This window comes from Cervus canadensis, chromosome 13, assembly GCF_019320065.1.
Source record: "Cervus canadensis isolate Bull #8, Minnesota chromosome 13, ASM1932006v1, whole genome shotgun sequence".
Lineage (NCBI taxonomy): Eukaryota > Metazoa > Chordata > Mammalia > Artiodactyla > Cervidae > Cervus > Cervus canadensis.
This window is the reverse complement of record NC_057398.1, coordinates 54511325-54531488: the sequence shown is the minus strand read 5'-3', so window position 1 is coordinate 54531488 and position 20164 is coordinate 54511325. Positions and strand designations below refer to the sequence as shown.

Genomic DNA, 20164 nt, shown 5'->3' with positions numbered 1-20164 from the left:
CTGTAGATTTTTACAAAAGGGACATTGAACAGGTGTCATCAGGAGGGACTCATCAAGATGATCTTCACAAGTGAGCTTAGTCTGAATTGTGAAAGAAATGGTGGGTGTAGATTTGGGAGGATGAACGTTTTTCAGCGGAGATGTTAGAATGAGCAAGATACTAAGGTGCACTCTGGTTATCAGTCAACCAACAAAAGCTGTTGAACATATATTATGTGCCTGGTGCATTTTATAAGAGAAACAGTGGTGACCCGGCAGATAAAGTCTTATTCTCATGGAGCTTGCAGTTGAGTGGAGACAGATAAACAATGAACATGTGTGAAAAACAGTAAAACAGTTCCAGTTGTTTATGAATGGAAATAAATTTAAAAAAAAAAAGAAAAGAAAATAGGATAGTGTGATAGAGAGTAACAAGTGGGCTTCAGGGATGACCTTTTTTTTTTTTTAATTTTTAGGCGACACGATATAGCACGTGGGATCTTAGTTCCCTGACCAGGGATCGAACCCACGCCCCTGCGTTGGAAGCATGGAGTCCTAACCACTGGACCATCAGGGAAGTCGCAAGGATGCTCTTTTATAAGATAACAGTTGAGTTCAGTTCTGAGTGACACAAAATGCACAAGTCAAGAAAAAGTCAAGGAAGGGTGTCCTAAGCAGAAAGAACAGGAAATGCGAAGTCACTGAGCTTAGCGTGTTGTAGGGACAGAAAGGGCAGTGAGGCTGAAGCACAGGGATAAGGGACTGTGAAAGGAGATGAAATCCGAGGGCCAGGCAGGAAAAGAAAACACACTTGATTTGGTGAAGGGAATCTGGCTGAATCAACGGAGATGGAGAATTTCAGATATGAAATGCAGGAAAAAGATTTTCTCTTTTTTTAAAATTTAAAATATTTTTATTTATTTATTTGGCTGCCTCGGTCTTTGCTGCAGCACAAGGGACCTTCACTGTGTCATGCGTGTGGACTCTAGTTGTGGTGCACAGACTCTCTAGTTGTGGGACATGGGCTTATTTGCTCCATGACATATGGGATCTTAGTTTCCAAGAGATTAAACCCATGTCCCCTGCATTGGCAGGTGGATTCTTAGCCAATGGACCACCAGGGAAGTCCCCCTTGGAGAGGATTCTTGAGCAGGGGGCAATGGTGCCTGGGAGAGAAATTCCTGACTCTATCTACAGAAAGAACAAGAAGAAGAAGAAAGGCTGGAGAAGAGATGAGAATGGGCCGTAGTGGCCAAAAAAGCAAGTTCAAATCCAGAGTACACTACTTTACCTGTGACCTTAGGGAAGTTACTTAAGCATTTAAAACTCTGCTTCCCCAACACTCAGGACAGCTCCTTCCTCGGCTTGTTTTCTGAATCAAGTGAGAGAATGTCTGTAAGTGCTTAGTTCGTTGTTGGGCACTAGCACTCACTATTTGTGTCTATCTGACCCAGGGCTGTTGGCAATAGGTTTTGGGCTTCCTGGTAGCTCAGTTGGTAAAGAATTCGCCTGCAATGCAGGAGATCCTGGTTAGATTCCTGAGTCGGGAAGATCCACTGGAGAAGGGACAGGCTACCCACTCCAGTATTCTTGGGCTTCCGTTGTGGCTCAGCTGGTAAAGAATCCGCCTGCAATGCAGGAGACCTGGGTTCAATCCCTGGGTTGGGAAGATACCCTGGAGAGTGGAAAGGCTACCCACTCCAGTATTCTGGCTTGGAGAGTTCGCAAAGAGTTGGACATGACTGAGTGACTTTCACTTTGGATCATTTTGTGAGAAATTTCAGAAGATTCTCCATGACTTTGATGATTAAATTGGACAGTTGATGGGAGAAGAGAGAGAAGGGCAAAGGAAGAGAGAGGATAGCTGAAACCTTTTTAACTTTCCCACAGATTGGGATAACTGTCCACACCATGCCTTCATCAAAGCTTGAGGTTCACTGCCGTCTGAGATGCTGGCTTCTGGGTTCCTGCTGGAGAGTGTTTAAAAACCCACTCCCAGGCTTCCTGGGCTTCTGGGATCGAACCCAGGTCTCCCGCATTGCAGGTGAATTCCTTATCAGCTGAGCCACCAAGGAAGCCTTTGATCACCTCAGATTGCACTTTTCCTGTGAATTCTCCATCACATGTGGCTGCTGGGAAGAGAAGGGTGGGGTGGAGGGAGGCGGGGTAGATGCTAGAGAGAGAAAAAGAGACATCTGAAGCTGAGAGGCATTCTCAGAGCCAGAGTCGTCGAGGTGGAGTTGGGGCTCCGCCGGCCACCAAAATAGACTCCACTCTCAAGTTGCAGTGGAAAAAGGTGACCTGGATGTTCAGGCTGAGGGCGGAGTGGAGGGTGAGATGGTTTGGATCAAGGCCTTCCTAGGCCTGTTTCCAAACCGTACCTAGTTGGTCAAATACTTTAAGTATTCAGGGCGATTCATTTTTAGTAGTTCACCGACACCTGAGTATAAACTGAGGGATTTCATTTCGCTTGTGAATCGGACACAGACTTTTGCCCTCATTGAATTCTGATCATGGGCAGCCTGATACTAAACACGGGAGGCAAGGAAAAGCATGTGCTCTGAATGCTGGAGAGAGAAAGAGGTTTCAGGCTAGTGTAAGGGCTTGTGGAGCTGGGATTCCTCTTGACAAGGGGATGTTGAAAATGGGGTGCTCAAAGAGTTACGTGTTTTTACCAATTAGAGATGCAATTATTAAAGTTTGTGAACATCTATGGAAGAAGAGAATAGGAGAATTGGGCACCCTCGTGAGAAGTAATGTGAATTGAAATAATAATGAGATATCAATTCATATCTATCGGATTAGCAGAAGTTTAAAAGAACCAAAAATGTCTGTTACTGGCAGGGCTGTGGGGAAGAAAGATAATGTTATAATTAACAGTGGAAATGTGAATTGTTGCAACTATTTTAGAAAGCAATCTGACAACATCTACTTAATATGTGTACATATATATTCAGATAAAAATATATAACAGTATTTAATTATGTAAATAACTAATTAAAATATAATTATACATTTATGTCCCCTTTGACCCAGCAACCTTATTTCTGGGAATCTTTTTTTAAAAAATAGAAATAGAGTAATCAGTATATAAGGACCAACACACAATGGTGCTTCTTGCAGAATTGATTGTGATCATAGTGGAGAAACAACTAGAAACCTAGTCAATGCCCATCAATATAGGGATGATATATTATCACACATTCACATTACAGAATGTTATCCAAATCAAAAGCAATAACAAAATGGAGGAAAAATCAAATAAAAGCCCACGATTTTCAACAGGAGCAACAAAACCCTGGAAATAGATAGCATGATAGTGTAGTTTGCAAAGGAAGGCCGTGAATCCCACCCAGCAGCACACAGAACGTTAGATGCTGACATTCAAGCCTCTGTCTCTCAATTTTTCTTGGGTTTTCTCTCGGATAGGTTTTCTTCTCCTAATGGCAAGCTGGGCATCCAGACATGTATTTTTCTCTGAACTGGTAATTCTGGGGAAAGGGAGAGATCCTGTTTCTCATCATCTCCATCCATCTTGGAAAAGGACTCTGATTGGTCCCACTCTCATAAACTTGTCACATACTTGTCCCGTGCAGGGTCCCATAATTTACAACTCAAACTCTGGGGAAGAAGTTGGGTTGTTTCCAAAAGGGAGCATGCTAGACTGATCAGAAAAGTAACAGATGGGGACTTCCCTGGTGGTTCGGTGGCTAAGACTCTGAACTCTCACGCAGGGTGTCTGGGTTCGATCCCGGGTCAGGAAGCTAGATTCCACATGCTGCAACAAAGATCCTGTGTGCCACAACTGAGATCTGGTGCAGCCAAACAAGCAAATAAATAAAATAAACAAATAAAAAGATAACAGATGTTCATTGTGATACCCACCTATCTTTTCTCTATGCATATGCATGTATTAGTAGAGTTCAGCTCATAATGCTAATAAAAATACTTGAACATGTAGTGCATTTTCCTATACTACTGAAAACTTTTCATAACCTTCAATGTTCTATGAAACTGATTGCAAAGAGAGAAGGGGACTTACTTAACCTCTTGCCTTTCATATTTCTGCAGTCTATTGGTACTGCTGTATAAAGCCAAATATCTTGGGTAAGCGGAAGACCCACGAGTGAGGAAGCAGACTCTCCCACTAAGTCAACAGCCCCATTCAGTGGTAAGAAAAAAGGAAAGTGTCAAGTTATGAGTAAAACGAGTGAAGGGAGCATTGCTTCCCACCTCTCTATTGACTTAGTTTCATACATAGAAAGGAACAAAGGCAAGAGAATGGGTGGGCGGGAGTAGATGGGAGAGACTAAGATGAATCAATTGAGATATGGAACCAAGGAGCCAACTCATTATTTCAACCATAAACTTGTCCACAAATGTTTCTTCAACACCTAATATGTATCTGGCACTTTGTTAGGTACATAAACATAAGTCCTGTCCTTGGAGGAGAAGCAGAGGACAGGTAGAAAACAAATGATTAAAAATGTGATGAGGATGGGGAATACATGTAAATCCATGGCTGATTCATGTCAATGTATGACAAAAACCACTACAATATAAAAAAAAAATGTGATGAGGACCACTTCCAAGAGGTACTTAGACCTACAGGCTGGACCAAAGGAGGAGCAGGCCTAACTTAGCTGGGAAATCGGGGGAGCCTTCCTTGAGGAAGCGTCCTTTACACGGACAGCTGAAAGGTAAATGAGTGGGCTACACAGAGGGTTAGTGAGGACAACGTCCTGCAAAGACCCCACAGTAGAGAAGGCGTGGTGTGCTCACAGGACCTACAGAAGGCTAACTCAGCTTCATCCAGAAGGTGAAGACGGTGGAACCAGATGGGGCTGGGCCAGTGACCAGGGCTGTAATCACGCAGAGCATTGGAGGAGATGTGTAGGATTAGAGACTGTATGCTAAGGGCGGCGGAAAGCCACTGTTGGGCTTTGGATAGAGGAGGGATATGGTTAAAAATGAGTTGTTATTAGATCCCTTGGTTTGTGGAATAGACAGCAGACTGAAAGGGGGAGGCTGCAGGAAGGCCAGTAGGAGGCTCCATGATAGTTTAGGGGAGGATGGATGGTGGCTGGACTGAGGTGGGGGTCAGGGCACAGAGAGAAGTGGAAGGCTTTTTGATATCCTCGAGAGCTGGAAGACTGATTAAATGTGACGAATGAGCGAAAAAGAGTCCAGGGTGACTATCAGATTTGGGTTAAAAAAACAAACAGAGGCTGTGGTGCCTTTACCAAGAAGCTCGGAGGCGAAAGAGTTTGTGAAGATAAATAATGAGCTCAGTTTGGGACAGGTCCGGAGTGAGGTATAAGTGCAACAAACAAGTAGAGGGTTTGAGTAGGGGGCTCCATATACACAGAAGAGTCAGGGAGTTATTCATGTGAACTCAACGCCAAGCCAACGTTTTAGGAGAGCCTGCACCTGAATTAGGTGGAGAATTGTCAGCCATTCACCCTCTTCCACGTGGGAAAGAAGAGTCAACCCGTGTGTCACCTGTGCGGGCCAGCTTCATCTTTGCGTTCATTTTCTGCTTACACGGTTTCCCATTTGGTGATATTGGGGAGCATCTGAAATGTTCGTGTTCTTTTCTTTTAAGGAATTAAAAAAATATTTCTTTACGGTTGCACTGGGTTTTCATTGCTACATGCAGCCTTTCTCGAGTTGCATCCAGCAGGGGCTACTCTCTGTTGTGGGGCGTGGGCTTAGCTGCCCCAGGGCACATGGGATCTTCCCGGAGCAGGGATCCAACCGACGTTCTCCGCGTTGGCAGGCGGATTTTCAATCAATGGACCACCAAAGAGGTCTAAATGTTAGCATTCTTGAAATAAAACTTCTTTCCTTTGTGGATTCTGAAAAAACACAATGAAGAAATAACACAGTGGGGCCCATCAAGGGAAGAGCTCATGCTGTAAAGTGACAGTTGGCTCTGTACTGGTTTCTTCTTCATCACCAAGAGGACTCATATATTCTGAGCGTTGGGATTTCTCACTTTACTGGTAAAGCACTGTTAAGGCTAACAACTAAATGAATAATAAGATAAACCTCCTGAAGATTAAATCCCTGGTGGTGGTGGACAGGGAGCATGCAGTTGTGTTCAACTCTTTGTTGCCCCATAGACTGTGGCCCACCAGGCTCCTCTGACCATGGGATTTTCCAAGCAAGTATACTGGAGTGGCTTGCCATGCCTTCCTCCAGGGGATCTTCCCGACCGAGGGATCGAACCCACATCTCCTGCATCTCCTGCATTGGTAGGCAGATTCTTTACCATTGAGCCACCTGGGAAGTCAATATTCATTGTATTCTATTCTCTACAAAATGAGGGTACTGAAATACAATTATGTTACAAACCTTGCCTTCCCCAACAGGCTCATGGCCACCCCAAATTATCAAATTGGGCTTTTGTAAATACTTCTGTTTTGAACCTACCAGCTTATTTATCTGAGTCTGATTACAAACAGAACAGTGAGAACCTGAGTTCAAGAGTATAAATTCAAACACAACTCATCACTTGGAAGAAACATGAAAATTTTGTCAGCGTCTCCCAAGGGAGGAAGCAGCCACACACAAAAAAACAAACCATAAAGCTGAGTGTTAAATTCTCATCAAGCACCCCATCTACGAATTTGTGATTGAATGTGGTTATATCCATGTTCTAATACAGTATGTGCTCTAACAGGGACGGTTTAAATGATGTCACTGAGTATCCTGTCTACTCTATCTTCTAAACTTTTTGAATTCATCCTCTCTCCCCAGCTTTACCTCCATCTACACTTCAGGCCACCCCTATTTCTCTCAGGAACAAAGTTTCTGTAACCAGGCTGAGGTAGGTGGATACTGGTTAGCAGGAAGATCCCATTTCCACTGGGGTCTTTGTGACCCTAGACTTGCCTTTCTACTTCCTTATGATTCTGATTCTCTTTTAAGATCCATGAAAAGAGTATTATAGTCACTTTTTAATACCCAAGGTTCATATAAAAGAACATCAAATAACTAGAATACAGCTATACTGCTCTATCTCTGGGATCCAGAAGTGAAAGGTTATCTTTTTTGTGTGTATTTCAGTTGGGCATTGAAATCCTATAGAACTATTTGGTGCTGCTGGGGGAAAATGAATGGCAGAGCTCTGGGGTTTGAAGTACCCATCTTTGTTTCTTTCTCACTATTTAGAGAACTTGTAGACAGAGGACAGACCCTAGAAGAACTCTAAAATGCCATTTGTAGAGATGCGGATGGATCGAGAGTCTGTCATGCAGAGTGAAGCAAGTCAGAAAGAGAAAAGCAGATCTCTAATATTAATGCATATATGTGGGGTCTAGAAAACCGGTATAGACGAACCAATTTCTAGGGCAGGAATAGAGATGCAGACATAGAGAAAGGACATGTAGACACAGGGGGAGAAGGGAAGGGTGAGATGAGTTGAGAGATTAGGGCTGACATATATATACTGCCCTGTGTGAAATAGCTAGCTAGTCGGAAGGTGCTGCATATCTCATAGTACCAGAGCTCAGCCTGGTACTCTGTGATGTCCTAGAAGGGGTGGGATGGGGTGGGGTGTATGCATGTATACATGTAGCTGGTTTACTTCATTGTACAGCAGAAACTACAAATTTGTAAAGCAATTATATGCCAATAAAAATTAAAAAGAAATCCATTCTGCAATTTCCTTCTTTAGTTTCCTGCAAGGAGCCCCTGCCCAATGCTCTCACGCTCTTCCCTCTGCTCCACTAAGGCCTGGGCCCTTGTCTGCTTGTCATGCTCACAGTCTCCTTCTGTCCCCCCCCCCGCCCGCAAAGGCTTTTTGCCCTCAGATTGGTGCACAATGAAAAGGATCAGATACATGAATTTATAGTAAAATGCCTCATCTCCAAAGAGGAAAATCTTCCAAGAGTAGAATTTCAGCTACCTTGAGGAGAAGGGGAGAGAAACAACGTGAACCCAGGGTCTTCCAAATACCTCTAATCACAATTTAGTGGTGTGATCACTAGTCTGTTCTTGTTTAACAGTGGTCCTGTGACACCTCCCGCATTAGACACAATTATACACTCTAGCCCCTTGCCTGAAACTGATGCACATTCAGATGGAGGGCAGAGAGCTTTTCCTCTGAATAAACCATTTCCCCTAAAGAAATTGGCCAAGGGGCGTAGCTCTGGCTGATGAGTCAGAAAATGTAGCCTTTGCTCCCTGCAACACCATTTCCTAACCATGTAACCTTAGACAAGCCACTTAACCTCTCTGAGGAGCAACTTCCTAAACTCACATCGGGATAATAATACCTCCTCTTCATTCTTACAATGGGTTATTTTAGAAAATAAGTAAGATAATAAATGTGAGCTGGCCTTGAGATCTGTAAAATATAAGGTATTAGAACTGAAGGCTGACAACTTCCCTCACCCTGTCTGGTGATTTCAAAGACATCCTACAAGATCTTTCCATATTGTCGGCAATATGGAAGGAAGCAGCTGCTGGTCCAAGCCAATTTTAGAAACCTGCATTTTTGCAAAAGGAAGAGTCAGCTCTCATCACAGCAATGGTGCTGGCACAGGACGGGCGCTGCAAGACAGCGATGCAGGGATGGCCCAGCAGGTGTCAGTAGAGAACCAACTTTTGGTATGAAGCAGGCTCATTGAGGGATGAGGTGATGCAGGGACTTGAGCTCTAACAGGATTGGCAGGATTCCGCCCTTAAATTCAGAGCTGTCTCAATTTTGGAAGCGCAGAACTGGCACCACTGAGATGGGGACAACCCTTGGGCTCTATCTACATTAAACTGAGAACCTTCTCCCTTCAGAGGATTCCTTCTCACTCCCACCTCTTAATCTGGGAGTAATTAAGTCCCTCCTCTGTTCTTAGAACCCATGCTCTAACTTGGGAATATTATCTCAAAGGAAAGGAAAGCTTTGTTTGTCTAGATAAACATTCTTCTGGGAATGCCCTTTCTCTCTCCCTCTCAACAGCAGAGTTGTTTTTTAACATACAATTTTCACCCACACCTGCTTCTCCTACCTTAACATTCAACTCACTCCCTAGAAGTCAAATCTCAGCTATTCAGATTTAATAACTCAAGCAGCAAATCCAGCTTCTACAAGGCAAGTGACTAATATGTGGAGGAGAAGTGAGAGTGGTTCTGGCTACCACACAGAAACCTGTTGAATGAAGTACTAAATTGCTTCCATGTTAAGATGGTCTCTCATAACTTCTTCTTACGAGGACATGACTTCACTGCACATATATGTGAGTCTATGTTATAAATGCCACGTGGAAATGGGTTCTATCATTATGCCTCATGAGGTCTGAGGGTTTTCTTGGCTGACTGTGGAGAGATGACTTGGAGAGACAGAGATACAGCTTTTTACATCAGCAGAAAACCCCAAACTGCCTGTCGTGCCCTTCACCCCAATCTCTAAGATCCCCAGTGATTGGGGGTGTGTGTGTGTGTGTGTGTGTGTAAGAAAGAGAGAGGGAGAGAGAGAGAAAGAGGGAGGGAGGAGGTACATGTATGTGAAGTGGTATATCCTATTCATGGGATAAAAGAAATATGTGGGAAACTCTGTGAGAAGAAAGGCTAAGTGAGACCAGACCCAAAAGGCTGTCTGCAGCTCCAAAACCAGTCCTGTTGGCAAGAGGTCAAGGGCAGGGCTATGGCCACATAAAGAGACGGCCACCTGTGAGTCTGCCTCACCTGGGAAATGAGAAAAGGAATAAATCAAGTGGCTATGGACTTTGTGGTCCCACCACATTGTTATTCACCTTTCCTAACCCCTATCAAAGTCTAACTACATTTAAAAACTCAGGAACTATATTAACTTCCGGAATATTAAAGTCTCCAGAACAAGGGCATTATGGCCTATTTAGAATAATCCAAGGGACGTGTGTGTGTTCTCTAGAGTCCTAAACTCTAGTACATAGCATCCACAAGGAACAGAAGGCCCGCACCCACTACTAAATGCAAGCGCTGGCCCAGCAGTCTGTAAATCTTGGGCTGGCAGAATGACAGGCAGAATATACTCAGATTCCTACATTGCTGCAAACCTCTCACATCCTGAGAGCTGAGTAAGCTAAGTTTTCTTCTCATTTTGACTGTGAATATTTAATTATGTCCATCCTTTCCTTTGTTTGAAAAAGTATTTAAAATTGTGTGTAAGGGGGTCCCAAATCCACAGAGCAATTAACTTGTGCGTTATTCTGCTCAGAGTCCAAAAGCAAGAACAAAAGCAGAAAACACAACTGGACAGCTGAAGCCCTTGAAGAGTTATGTTATGTAATAAGCAAAGCTCAACATTTACTCTCCTTGAGATTTTATGCTCAGTGGGTGTGTATCTGTGTCCCCAAGTTTAGGACAAGAATTTGCATTGGTGGTTTAAGGATGGAGACTTGGAATACAGTACAACCGGAGGGCAATGGGACCCATCTCTTGCTTCAGTCAATGCATAAACCTCTGATTTAGAAGGGAAGGGTCCTGTGCATTAAAGAACTGATCCGCTGCCGTTGTGGCATCTCCGCCTCTAGCGCCCCTCCTCCCCGTCCCCCACCGCCCAAAGTTGTTAAACCTTTTAGTATAAACCACTACCTCTGTTGCTCTATTGTCAATTGTAATTTGCCCAGTGTAGCTATGCAAACGTCTTTTCATCTGAGCTTCCTCAAAAGACAGCGCTGCCAAATTTAAGCTCAAGTTAATTTGGCTCAGTCTGGCCCTCTTCACTTCTGCTAGAACCCGGAATCCGCGGCTACCAGGCCCCCGGAGCCCTAGCCTCAGCCCCCAGGGCCTCGGCCTGTCTCAATTGCTCTGGACCGGTTCATTTCGCCACAGCCCGGAGCCGCTCGGAAAGCAAAGATTAAAGGGGAAAGTCGCAGCTGTATATTTATATTTTCATTGCTAGAAGGGAATTGATTTCCGCGCATTTATTTTGGTAGTTGTAATACACAAGGGCGGATTTGCGTCACCCGAGCAACTTGTTGGTGGAGATAAAGTTGCACAAATATTGAAAGGGGAAGTGCTAGGAGTCATTATAGAGTTTTTCTCCGGAAGAAATAAGGATTTCTGCAGTATCCTAAAATACTAAGGCCGCTTCTATTTTGAGCCCAATCTCGCAGGCACATCCGCTCATTTAGCCGGAGTTTGAGCCCATCAAAAAACAGGAGATGACCTGAACTCCGGCGAGTCCAGGGTTTCCTGCTGCTTTCTTGGTTCTGAAGGGGTGGAGGGAGTAGGGAGGAGGAGGAGATTCTGAGCACTCAAAAGAGGGCGAGGGGCTCGCAGAGTCGGAGCCTGGGCCAAAGGCGTGTGGAGGGGAGGCAGAAGGTGGTCCCAAAGGTTTCCTTTTTCGCGTTTCCCTCCGGGAGCTCCGAGGGGTTCTGAGAGGCCCTGATGCGGTTGCAATGAAACCGAGAGCAAAGAAGGGCACGCTGGTCCCGTTGCAATTTACAATCAGGCCGTGCGGGCTTGGCGGGCAAAGAGGAGTGGGCGGCAGGGTTAGGAGTCTTCGGGGAAAATGCGCCCTGGGGCCCCATCCTTGCCCCTCCTACTCCGGGCCTTGAAATGCTGCAGATGCGGGTAGTGGGCGCCGCTGGAAACCCGCAGAGCCGACGTTCCGCCCCGCATGCATCCCACGCCGGTTCCCGAGGGTCGCGTCGTGTTTGCGGGCGGGCTGCCTGGGGTGAGGCCTAAATGCACCTCTTTTGGAACTGTGAGTTTGTGCTTAGGCCGTGGCTTCAGTGCTCGCAGCGGAATTGGAAGTGACACCAGAAAAAAAGAGAGGAAGAGAGGGCTTCAGGCTGCCCCTACACACACTGGCGCTAGTGTCTTTCCCCGAGGGCAGCGAAGTTATACAGAGGCCGCGCCCTCCCACTAGAGTCTCCCTGCAATCCTCAGCGTATTCCTTGCAAAGCCTGCACTGGAGCCTTTTAAGGAGGGTCCAACACCTCAAGTGGCTTTATACTCATCTACCTCTTTGTCTCTGGCTAGAAACAAAAGGGCTGGTCTTCCTGCATTTCTCTTGCCCCAGGTGCCCATGACCTTAGTAGATCACCCCACCCCTACCCCCTTTCAATCTCTGGACAGAACACCTCTCCCGGCTCCATGGAGCAGGGCAAGAAACCTCTTGAGTAAGAGAGGGAGGGAGAGACAGAGGACTGGGGTGGGGCGGTGTTGTTCTCAAAGCTGACTGGTCACAAATAATTGATTAGTGATTGTTACTTTCCTGAAGAAAGCCAAAAGCTTAAAATGACAGCATCTGCAACCAGTGACCAGAAACCGCTAGCCCAAACCCCGAACTCGAGATAGGCATGGCAAATTCAGTTGTCTTCCTGGGTTTCTTTGGTAAAGACCAAAGTGAAACTTTAAAATGCCACAGAAGCTTTATGGCAACGATACTGAAAGTTTGGGGAGGAAAATGCCACAGAAGCACGGAAGTTCTATTAGAAGATGCTTATTAGGACAATCGAAAACAAAAGATTTCGTGGCTTCATTATTAGTATCATTTTATTTTCTTCCTGAAAATGTGCAAGAAGAACTCATCTGGGTGGCCTGTGGTTTGTTTGGGAGAGGGGTGGGGAAATCCATTCTGACTCTAATTTAAAAGAGAACGAATTCTTAAAATAGAGACGTTGATGTTGCAGAAAACCCCCACTACACCGACTCCGTGCTGCAAAGACCCCAAGTGCGAATAGTCCGCCCACTGCAGCTTTTCCTGCGACCAGGCCTAAGGGGTTCCCTGGGGAAACAGTCGCAGCAAATGAAAGCAGCATTTAACCCCAAGGAAATCGACTCTTGTGGGCACTTGCAAAACAACGGACGCCACGTGATCGGGGATGTGGCGGAGGAGGGAGGGTGACAGTTCCTACAAGGTGCAGCAGAGGAGGGGACGCGCGTGCCGCGCTCCCGGGTTTCGGACGGCGGCCTGTTTTGCTGTCCCTGAGGCTCGGGGAGTGGAGTGGGGAGAAGGTTTGGCTGCGTCCAAGAGAGGCGTTCGGAGACATCGTCTTATTTTGTTTGAAAAGTTACTCGTTCAAGTTGTCAGTGTGTGACAGCTCAGAATAAAGCTCATTTGCGACCGCCCCTCCTCTCTTCCCTGAGGATCTCCGCGGCCGGGAAGCAGAAGAGGTGCTCAGTTGCGGGGGGCGTGGTGGTGGTGGGGGGGCTTAATGTCGCTGCACTGGCGCGCGATAGCCCAGGGCAGGGCCGCGCGGGGGCCGGGACCCACGAAAGACTGAGCTTGGTAGAGGACACCTACTCTCGGGGATAGAGGCCGACTGGAGAAAAATCGGGCCCGAGAGAAGTAAAGAGAGGAGGGAAACCTTGGGCGCCGTCAGCGTTCTAGGAGGCCGGTTTTGTACCCTCGAAAATAGGCAGGAGCACCAGTTTCCTTGAAAGAGCGCTCCAGGAGCGCTGTGGCCAACTCTCCGCGCCTGGTGCCGATTCGGAGCCGTAGAAGTTAGTGGGAGGTTAGGACTCCCTGGAACAGCGGTTCGGGCCCCTGCTCTTTGCAGAGTGCGCGCCTAACGCAGCTCAGCCCACGCGGCAGCAGCAAACAGTTTGGCGTGGCCGGGGCGTGGCCGAGGGGGCGGGCCACGCCCCCTTCCCCAGTTCCCCTCCGTTTCCCACTCCCCATTGGTCGCCAGCGTGGCCAATGAGCGCTCGGATCGAGGTCCTACCCTGGGTCTGACTCGAAAGCTCCTGCCAAAACTTTGGGAGTTTTTAGAGAGGAGTTTTTTTTTCCCCCCCCTCTCATATTTTTTTTTTTTTCCCAAACTAACGGATTATTATTGTTGTTGTTTTAAATTCAGCTCTTAAGGCTTAGCTGTTTGGGTGTTTCTTTCGGTGCCCGATTCCCGTCTCCCCGGCTTCCCTGGCGTTCGTGCAGCCGCGGCCCCCGCCCGCCTAGCCGCTCCAGCGCCCCTGGTTCGCCTTCCAGCCCGCGGGGAGCGCGGGCGCCGCGCCGCCTTTAAAGTGAGGCCAGGGGCCGAGGCTGTGGCCGGCCGGCCGGGATCCGGCCCTCGCCTCCGCCCTCAGTGGCGCTAGGGCTCCCTGGCCTGTCTGCAGTTCGGACGGAGACGAATAAGCGGAGCGTCCCCGGCGGGGCTGCCGCCTCCTCCTGGACTTAGCTCCTCTCCCCGCGCACCCACCCATCCACCCGGCCGAGCCAGGCCGCGGCGGCCTCTCGGCGCACCCCGCCAGGATGTTCGCCGCCGGGCTGGCTCCCTTCTACGCGTCCAACTTCAGCCTCTGGTCGGCCGCCTACTGCTCCTCTGCCGGCCCCGGCGGCTGCTCCTTCCCTCTGGACCCCGCCGCCGTCAAGAAACCCTCCTTCTGCATCGCGGACATCCTGCACGCGGGTGTTGGGGAGCCCGGGGCGACCCCGGAGGGTCTGGCGGGGGCCTCGGCCGCTGCCCTCACCGCGCACTTGGGATCGGCTCACCCGCACGCCTCTTTCCAAGCTGCCGCCAGATCCCCGCTTCGACCCACGCCGGTGGTGGCGCCCTCCGAAGTCCCTGCTGGCTTCCCTCAGCGACTGTCCCCGCTCTCAGCCGCCTACCACCACCATCACCCACAGCAACAACCGCAGCAGCAACAGCCGCAGCAGCAACAGCCTCCGCCTCCACCCCGGGCTGGCGCCTTGCAGCCCCCGGCCTCCGGGTCGCGGGTGGTCCCTAATCCCCACCAGAGCGGCTCCGCCCCGGCCCCCTCCAGCAAGGACCTCAAGTTTGGAATTGACCGCATTTTGTCTGCAGAATTTGACCCTAAAGTCAAGGAAGGCAACACACTAAGAGGTAGGTCTTGGGAGAGAGGCTGCAGGCCTCTGACGCACTCGCCGATCCCTGGGGCGGTTTGGGATGCCTTTGAGTGTTTTTAGGATTAAGAACAAGTTGGTAAAATGAGGGAAAAGGAAATGAATTGTAAGGAGACTGTGAAGCATTAGGTTTAGAACTCACTTGCTCTACATTAAAAAAAAAAATACCACGAAGAATCCAGGGATGCTTTAAAAACACACGGTCACAGAATCAATATTCATAAAAATGATCGGTGTAAATATTTGCTCAAAGGACTATCATCTGTGTGTCTCTTTAATCACATATCTGGAGAGAGAACTATATTATTGGACAGGAAAAGCCCTTTTGGGGAACATTTTCGCTTCCTTTGGTCTGATTTCTGGTGCGATTCCACCGAAGGACTATAGATGAACAATACTGACTGAACTCCCAAGAGGAGAGAGCAGAGTGAGGGCTTCTTTGGGGGAGACGGTTTAGTTCTTTGGAATTCTTGGAAAACACCTGAATGTGTCTTGTTTAGGCCTCTTTGCCAAAAGCCCTTCCTAGTTATACGCATGGATATGGACCTACAGGGCACACACAGGAACATTTCCTGCACTGCCCTTTGGCCAGTGTCCGGAGAGAGGCGTCTTGGGGGCTGGAGACAGAGATCTCTCACGACTTCGCTCCAGGAAAGCGGAATGGAGGAGGTGTTGGGCGGCAGAGAGAAACAAATCCCAGAGAGTGTGAGTGTGGGTCTGTGGAGGGATAACACCTCTTCTTTTCCCTTGTCCCCAGATCTCACGTCGCTGCTCACTGGAGGGCGGCCCGCGGGGGTGCATCTTCCCGGCCTGCAGCCCTCCGCCGGCCAGTTCTTCGCGTCTCTAGATCCCATTAATGAGGCCTCTGCCATCCTGAGTCCCTTAAGCTCGAACCCGAGAAATTCAGTTCAACATCAGTTTCAAGACACGTTTCCAGGTACGGAAACCCTCCCGAGCGCCCGCCTCACGCTTAGGTCGACCGCCCGCACATCTGTTGGAGTTTCACGTGCAAGCCGCGGTTTAGCAATCCTGGAGTTGATGCTGGACGCTGCCGCTTTCAGAGAGAAAGCGAAAGATTTCCCAGGAAGCTAGATCAGTCTTTTGTAGCCTGGGGGATGGGGGAGCTTGGGGAGTCAAGAAAGTGTGTGTGGGGCAGGTGGGGGTGATGGGGAGGGGCCTTTCCCTAGTCATTTCTCCCGAGAGGGTGGTTTGAAAATGCAGCAAGTGGTGTTGCTTGTTAACATACACACATTTTGGAGTGACCTCAAACACTTTTGTGCACCTGGGCACGGATGTGAGTGCACACACACACAGACACACACACACAGAGACACACACAAGTAGAGAATCGAGGCTGTCATCTTTGGATCCTTTAGGCCCGAGGGTTATTTTCGCCCACTCTGAGAATGACTGATGGCCACGCTTCGGTTTATGTCTTTCCTTTGGAATTAACCGACGAAATCCCGGGCTTGTCCACTCCACACTCCTGTTAGGCCTTCCGCCTATGGTCTTAAAAGCCCTAAGTTTCCTCTTTAGAGAGGCCATTCCGTGCCTGCGTGAAAGGGCTTTCAGAGTCGAGCCGATTGTTGAGGCAAAACAATTTTAAGCATCGTGTGAGCCCCAGGCGCGCAGGCCGAGGACGGAGCACTAACCGGGCCCTCCTGTCTCTCTCCTGTTGCGGCTCCCCCCTGCTGGCAGGTCCCTACGCCGTGCTCACGAAGGACACCATGCCTCAGACGTACAAGAGAAAGCGCTCGTGGTCTCGGGCAGTCTTCTCTAACCTGCAGAGAAAAGGTCTGGAGAAAAGGTTTGAGATTCAGAAGTACGTGACCAAGCCAGACCGAAAGCAGCTGGCCGCAATGCTGGGTCTCACGGATGCGCAGGTAAGCCCGCTCCGCTCCCGGACGCACAGCCCTTGGTGGGGCAGCAGCTCGCGGCCTAGTCCCAAGGCCCCTCCGCCTGGCCTGACTCTCCTTTTGCGGTGGAAACACTAGGTCTTGAATTTCACGAGACTTCGTGGACTTCTCAACTTGCGAGGGAGAGTGGAAGAGGGTGGGGGAGAAGAGCAGAAAGAATAGCCCACCCTAAAGATATATGTCACAAGCTGCCGCATGCTTATTTTGGCCAAGGAAAAGCCTGTTGCTGAGAAAGCAAATAGGCCGCAGGAGATAATAATTACCTACTCCAATGTAGCGCAGTTGGCCGTCTGGGCCAGTTTCAGAAGTGATGAAAATCCAGTCAAGAGGTTGTTGTTGTTGTTGTTTTTTCTCCCTCCTCTTGTTCTCCCTCCCTCCTCCTCCTGCTGCTGCTGCTGGATTGTGAAATCCCCAGTTGTGAGGAAGTGAAAACATCATTTCAAACGGAATTACTTAGCCCCAGTAGGGTGAGAAGTCCACTTGGAGCGGCCACAGTCAGTCCCATTTTCTAACGGCCTGATGGGAGGGGGGCAGTGAGGAAGAGAAAGAAAAAAAGATTTTCTTAGAGCACCTAAGAGCATTACACCAGGTTCTGCCTACTTGAGTTGTTTGTTTGTTTTTTTAAGGCAAACCTTCAAATAGCAAATCTGTTGTGCCTGAATTCAATTTTATTTTTTCCTTTTCTCAAGTTCCAAGACCTGGATTTTTATTTTTTTAAGTTTTGAAAATAAAGAGTCACAGTTCTTCCATACCTCACAGCAGTGGCCCTTGCTTCCTGGGTGCTGAATATTCTGAACAGGGCAGAAGCCAAAGGCATTTTTTCACAGCTCCCTTAGCCCACCCCCCTTCTGTCCTTCATTACACAACTCCCCTCCCCAGCACACACACTGGAAGAGCCCAGCCGTTTTCCACCAGCTGTGGATGTTATTTTTAAAAGGGAAGCTGGAACTTGTGTGAAAGCATTGGGTCCCCCAGGGGATTATATATTTATATAGATCCTCTGAACCATCCCTACCCCCTTCCTCCACTTTGCACAGGTTTAATGCCAGCCTTTTCTGAGCCCTCAGAAGGATTAGTTTATCTCAGGCAGGGGCAGGGTCCTTACCAGTTTCTAAATACACACACACACACACACACACACACACACACACCAAGAAAATGCTCTTTTACTGAAGGTCCATTGGTGCCCCCATGCCACTGGGGTTAACTCTTTGAATCCCGTTCCCCTTTCTTTCTCAGGGTTCCTCCTTAAAAAGAAATATTCTGTACTGACTTGCCTTCAGTAAAGGCCGTAGAGGAGCAGTGGGCTTAGCAAGGATTCTTAACAGTGGGCCACCAAACCCTTGAAATTGTGTGAAAAATCTTGGGTATATGTGCATTTTTCTGGGCCAGGGGTCCATAGTTTAACCAGATTCGTGGGAGGGGGTGGTCCCGGCTCAGATGGGGTTAGGAAGCATCGATTTAGAGTATTGATGCCCCTAATTTGAGGATAAGGTGCAAGGACCTGCCTTTCCAACAAGCATCCAGGTGACTTCAGGCTACAGGTCGGAGGGCCACATTTTGAGAAATGGTCCTAGCGGCTTCCCTGAGCCAGGATCCCTGGTGGTCCTCGTGGTTTCCCTGGGCTGTCTCTGGGTCCCTGCTCCTAGCCCAGTACCTGGCCTGTGGTAGAGGTGCTGGGGACGATCAGTGATGCTTTTCTGCCTTGGGGAGACGGTCTGGGATGCGCGAGAGTCGGATTGGAGCGAGCCTGCCTCTCATCTCCACGTCCCTTTTTGTCTCCCGGTGCGGCGCGGCGCGGCGCAGGTGAAAGTGTGGTTCCAGAACCGGCGGATGAAGTGGCGGCATTCCAAGGAGGCTCAGGCCCAGAAGGACAAAGACAAGGAGGCGGGCGAGAAGCCGTCGGGCGGAGCCCCGGCTGCTGACGGCGAGCCGGAGGAGCGGAGCCCCAGCCGCTCGGAGGGCGAGGCGGAGAGCGAAAGCAGCGACCCCGAGTCTCTGGATATGGCCCCCAGCGACACGGAGCGGACTGAAGGGGCCGAGCGGTCTCTGCACCAAACGACGGTCATCAAGGCCTCAGCGGCCGGCGCCCTCCTGGCCGCCAGCAGCGGAGGCCCTGGAGGCAGCGGCGGCGGCGGCGGCTTCAACTTCGGCAGCCTGAGTAGCGGCAGCACCACCAGCGCCGGGAGCTCCGGCAGTCACAGCAGCGGCGGTGCCTCAGAGCTGCTCCCCGCACCCCAGCCCGCCCTCAGCAGCGCCCCCAAAAGCCCCGAGCCCGTCCCGGCGCCCCTCGGCGGCCTCTAGACTGGACGAGATTGGAGGAGCCCTGCGTGCAGACCCCCAGCCTTCCAGTGTGGGCTGGATTCTGTGCCTACTCTCCAGTGGTGGCGGGGCCCCGGGGTTCGAGACGCAGCGGCGGCCTCTCGCGCATCGCCGCGCGCCGGGTGGGTGCGGCCCACCCGGCACAGAGCCGAGGGGAGTCAGAGTGACCCCCACCCTCACCCCAACCGCCACCGCCAGGCTCCCAGCGCCAGACGAACTACTCCTGCTCGGATACAAGCAGACCACACTGTGAAGCGTTGGACTAAACAGTTCTCCCCTCACTAGGGGTCACGGTGCAAAGACGCGATGCACTTAGGATGCCACAAACTTGTAAATAAAATGTTTACCCTGGTTTGTAAAGGCCACTTGGCTTGCTGGGGCGAGACGATCCTTAGCGTTTTGGGCTCTCCGACCTGGACTTTAGCCCCGGGCACTGCTGGTCGCAGCCGCTGGAGGTGGGGGACTAGAGCTTGCGGGGAGCATACTACAACCCCGGAGCCACCTCTCTGCAGACTTGGGCAAAGGCTTAGAGGTTCCATCAGTCCGTAGCCCACGCCAGCTGCCATGATCTAGCGATCCATGCACCAGAGTATGGCCTGGGAGCCCAGTCTGCCATAGAATCTGATAGGCCAGTCCCACAGATGGTTTACCAGGAGTGTGTGCACCAGCTTTCCACAGCAGCTGTAAGCAGAGTGTAAGCAGGGTTGGTGGAGAAGAGGGTAGTGGGGGACAAGGTCAACCTCTCCAGCGCTGGTACTGGAGTCTAGAGAGGCAATTCCACCCCTTGCTTGTGCATGGAGTAGGGGGACTGGGCAGGTTCGCAGTGTCCAGAGAAAAGGACCACACACTGTCCGCCAGTGGCTAGGGCTGGAAGACTGAGCCTGTGATGATTTTAAAGCTGCCAAAGTATTGCACGGCAGAATGGTGATTGTTCAAGGTCACTTCCCTTGTCCCAGATTGAGGAGGAACCCAAACCAGAACTTGGACCTTCTGGCTCACATTTGGTCAGTGAAGGGCCTGAAACACTGCACATCATCTGTACCTCCCCCATCAGCATGTATACACACACACGCACACACACACACACACACACACACACACGATCTTCCAATAGATGGGTCCCTACAGTTGACCATCCCCAAGCTGTGAGATG

At 49.5% G+C, this 20164-nt stretch overlaps 1 protein-coding gene and 1 non-coding gene across 3 annotated transcripts; one reads left to right on the top strand and one right to left on the bottom strand.

The window, feature by feature from the left end:
- Nucleotides 1–484: 484 nt before the first annotated feature.
- Nucleotides 485–556, bottom strand: TRNAW-CCA. The gene has a single exon. It is a non-coding gene; the product is annotated as a tRNA-Trp (tRNA).
- A 12973-nt stretch (nt 557–13529) lies between these two features.
- Nucleotides 13530–19376, top strand: HLX (H2.0 like homeobox). 2 transcript variants are annotated; one of them, XR_006272649.1, is made up of 5 exons: nt 13530–14753; nt 15531–15710; nt 16472–16656; nt 18496–19097; nt 19161–19376. XR_006272649.1 is itself a non-coding variant. In XM_043485818.1 (4 exons), exons 1-4 carry the CDS (start codon nt 14162–14164, stop codon nt 18991–18993), a joined length of 1455 nt encoding a protein of 484 aa, XP_043341753.1. In that variant the 5' UTR covers nt 13530–14161; the 3' UTR covers nt 18994–19376. The 2 variants fall into 2 exon arrangements, 1 of the variants encoding a protein (XP_043341753.1); XM_043485818.1 differs by having other exon boundaries at nt 18496–19376.
- Nucleotides 19377–20164: the final 788 nt, after the last annotated feature.

Bases quoted from the DNA above. Each gene is read 5' to 3' on its own strand.
- HLX (XM_043485818.1), top strand. From the start codon at position 14,162: ATGTTCGCCGCCGGGCTGGCTCCCTTCTACGCGTCCAACTTCAGCCTC. The intron at 14,754-15,530 runs GTAGGTCTTGGG...CCTTGTCCCCAG, and splicing joins GGAAGGCAACACACTAAGAG to ATCTCACGTCGCTGCTCACT. The intron at 15,711-16,471 runs GTACGGAAACCC...CCCTGCTGGCAG, and splicing joins GTTTCAAGACACGTTTCCAG to GTCCCTACGCCGTGCTCACG.